At 53.8% G+C, this 3389-nt stretch overlaps 1 protein-coding gene across 2 annotated transcripts in view; it reads right to left on the bottom strand.

Moving 5' to 3' along the window:
- Positions 1–111: 111 nt before the first annotated feature.
- Positions 112–3389, bottom strand: part of CCNJL (cyclin J like) — a 59761-nt gene continuing 56483 nt past the window's right edge. For both annotated transcript variants that reach the window (XM_006165062.3, XM_027766959.1), the window contains exon 6: positions 112–2162. In XM_006165062.3, coding sequence (XP_006165124.1) covers positions 1745–2162 — 418 coding nt within the window. In that variant the 3' untranslated portion in view covers positions 112–1744. The remainder of the gene's footprint in view (positions 2163–3389) is intronic.

The following is a 3389-nucleotide window of genomic DNA, read 5'->3' as shown; positions in this document are numbered from 1 at the left end:
CCCCCCCCGCCCCCACCTGTCATGCGGCGGCACCCAGGGGCTAATTTGGGGGAAGGAGGGGGTGGCCTGAGAGGGAAAGCCCAGGGAGAGAACTGAGACGCCAAGCGCAGGTGATGCATTTATTGTGAGAGGCCTTTTTCCAGTAGCCAGGTTGGCTGCGAGGCCCCAGGGTGTGGAGGAACTACCTCGCAACCCCCTCAGCTCTAGAACAGGCACATACAAAAACCTGGACTCCAAACCAGTCGCATATAAATAGGAGGAGGTTGGCAAAGGAAAAAGAAAAACCCAACGCACGTGTAGTTTCCTATGCTACCGTGACAAAGTGGCTGCGCCTCGTCGCGTCCAGTCCCTGTTCTTACTGTCTCCCCACGGAGGCAGCCGCCTTTATTTACACCTTCAGGTCCAGCACGGCACCTCATGGCTGTCTTCCTGGCGGTCCCTCGCCGCCTCCTGAACTGGCAAATGAGCCAAGACAACCAAGAGGGGTGTTTAAAAACAAACAAACAAAAATCGCTTCTGTGGTCCTGGGCACCTCCCAGTTCGGATGTGTGAACGGGGTCCCCAACCCCGGATCAACCAGATCAGGCCACGCACGAGCTGCGCGGCGAGTAAGAACATATTGCACTTGGTTCCGAGTCTTCCTGAGAGCTCTCGCTGCAGATGCCCAGACACTGGCTTTCGAGCCAACCAATCGCTGGCCTGTCAGTGGTGGGGTCACGTCCCCACGTCCATCCCCACCCCCAACATTTGGCCGTGGTGAGCAGAGACTCCACGCCATCTTCTCCACTCCTTGCCATGCTCAGAGCTGAGGCTGGATTAACCTCACACTGGAAGCACACGGTGAGGGAGGTGAAGGCGCTCATTTCAATCCTTTGTCTTTCTTGCGACAAACACTTCTGCCCTGGGTGGTCGTTGAAATTCTGCAGGTGAACACGGCTTCCAAGACGTGGAATCTTCTGGAACTGAAGGCCTGGAAAGTGGTTCTTCCCACCATATGCTTTTGAAAAGGGATCTCTGTCACCAGATGGGTTGACACTTACAGCCCTCCCGTGGTCAGGCAGTGTGGCAATTGCTTTTTTTTTTTTTTCTCCTAAGGAATTTTCAAGTATCACAAAGTCCCTGATACAGTATGTAAACAAGACATCTTACTGAACAGAAAGCTCTATTGCTTTAGGAAACAGCAGCACGTGAAATATCTAAAAGGCCGAAAAACGTTTTAGGTTTGACAAGGCAAGACAGCCACCCGCTGCCTTGTGAGGCAGAAGCTCAGACATCAACACACACGGGTTCCTCTCCCTCTGGATGGAGCCAGGGAGAGAAGCGCACCTGTGTCTTCCAGGGGTCCTGGGACATACCAGGCTGCCCCTTCTCAGCGGTAGCTGCCCCGGGCAAAGAGTATGTCTGTAACGCTAACAACTGGACGTGCTTTGGACTCGTGGCCTGCGTCCAGGTCCCCATCTTCTGGCCTCTTAAAAGTCGCCCTTAATTCACTGAGCCCTGCCTGAGAGGATGTCACCGAGGCATCCCTCACAGTCCAGCCACCGTGGAAAACGCTGATGGAGAGGAGTGCTCTCAGGGAGGTCTGCCATTGACTGTTTGGCTCTGGGCCAGTTTTATCTAAGAGTGCACAAAGCCTCCACGTTCGAGGGCAATGAGGCTCTTTAAGACAGCCTCCTAGCTGCCTCACTGGGCCGGGCCTTCTCTTCAGTGTCTTCTGCCTCTGCTCTGGTGGCCCAGAGGTGGCCTATCTGTCAAAACAGCCTGTGGGGAACAAGTGGCTCCCACTGAAGTAGCTGCTTCCATAGGTGGTGGCCAGGCAGTGCCTGGGCTCAGCTGCAATGGCCACCTGCATGCTGAGGGACGCAGGGACGGGCATGGGACACACATCCAAGGGCTGCAGGGTCGGGTAGGGGGTATGCAGAGATGAGCCAGTGCCGCCGGAGAGCAGGCTCCCTGGATGGTGGGCCTGCAGTGAGTCCCGATAGGCCAAGCACAGGTCCTGCACGGGGGCCTGGAACTGGGCCAGGGTGGTGGGCGGGCTGAGCGCAGGGTAGGCAGGCGGCTGGAACAGCACTTGGGTGGGGGTCGGGGGCGTGCCGGGTACCATCGCTAAGGCCTGGCTCTTGACCGCAACAGCATCCTTGAGGACATTGTCATATGCTCTGAAAGGAAAAGACCTGGTGAGACTTGGAGGTTAAAGGCCACAACACCAGACCCCTGCGGGCACCTCTACCTCCCTTGCTAAGCAGGATCCAGAGAGAAGGGGAAGCATGTGTTCTGCTACCACTGCGCCTTGATCTGTCGGTGCCCGTGGCCTGCAACACAGCCTCTGCTGTTCACTGACCACACCAGGGCCCCAACCTCAGCTCAGACTTGCTTCCTACAGAAGGTCTCTTCTGACCTCTCGAGATGAGGCCAGCTGTTCCTGCAGCTTCTGCACTGCCCATGTCGGCAGTCACCACCCCAGAGGGTAACTACTGGTTCCCATGTGCTGGCAGGAGGACCCATCTGCTCTTGCTCACCATGGTGTCCCCAGCACCCGACACAGAGTGCTCTCTTGCCTGGATGCTCACAATGTCTGCCTTCCAGGCACTCCTGGGCCATCCCCACTGGGCTACTCTGGAGCTAGAAGAAACCAAGCAAGCTGCCCCTGGGGCTAAGTTTCTCCATTTGAAAAGGGGCATAATACATGTTTTTTTCCCATCTTAAAAAAAAGCTTCCCCTAAAACTTTTGGGGAAAACAAAACCATTAGAAGCTTAATTAAGAAATATGCAAATACAGATGTCCAGAGATTTCAGAAGAGGCTATCCTGAATGAGAATGCCCTGAAAAAGTCAACCTTCATGAAGAGGGGAGGCCAGGTAGGTGGCTACATATCTGGGGGTGTGGCCCTGCACGGCAGTGCAGATGGCAAGGCAGTGCTCTGTGATGCTGGAAGCCACAGAGAAGGCCAGGGTTTTGATCCTGGGCCAACCTGAGTGACCATTCATGATGAGACCCTGTCAAGGGCTCCTCTGACCTCGATATGAAGGATGTGAGATGAATTAAAAAAAAAAATATATGGGACCAGTAGTTAGCGTAATGCTATGTTGCTGGACTCCCATGTAGTCGACTGCAGTTTGAGTCCTGGACTCAGTGGCTTAAACTCATACCAGGTGCATGATGTGTGTGTCCAAGATCCCGAGAGGAGAATGGAGGAGAAAAGATTGCGGTGTGGCCACTCTCCCTGGGGGGTGATTTCTCACTTTCTGTCTCTTGATCTCTCTCTGTCTTTCTGGCAAACGCACGCGCCCTATAGCAAAAACCTCTCCAAAAATAAATAAATAAATAAATTTAAAAAATTATATAATTATCCCTGAAAAAAAAAGTTATCCCTGAATATATATATA

Source organism: Tupaia chinensis, unplaced genomic scaffold, assembly GCF_000334495.1.
Source record: "Tupaia chinensis unplaced genomic scaffold, TupChi_1.0 Scaffold143796_1, whole genome shotgun sequence".
NCBI lineage: Eukaryota > Metazoa > Chordata > Mammalia > Scandentia > Tupaiidae > Tupaia > Tupaia belangeri.
Note: the sequence above shows the minus strand (reverse complement) of the source record. Positions and strands in the feature narration are given on the sequence as shown.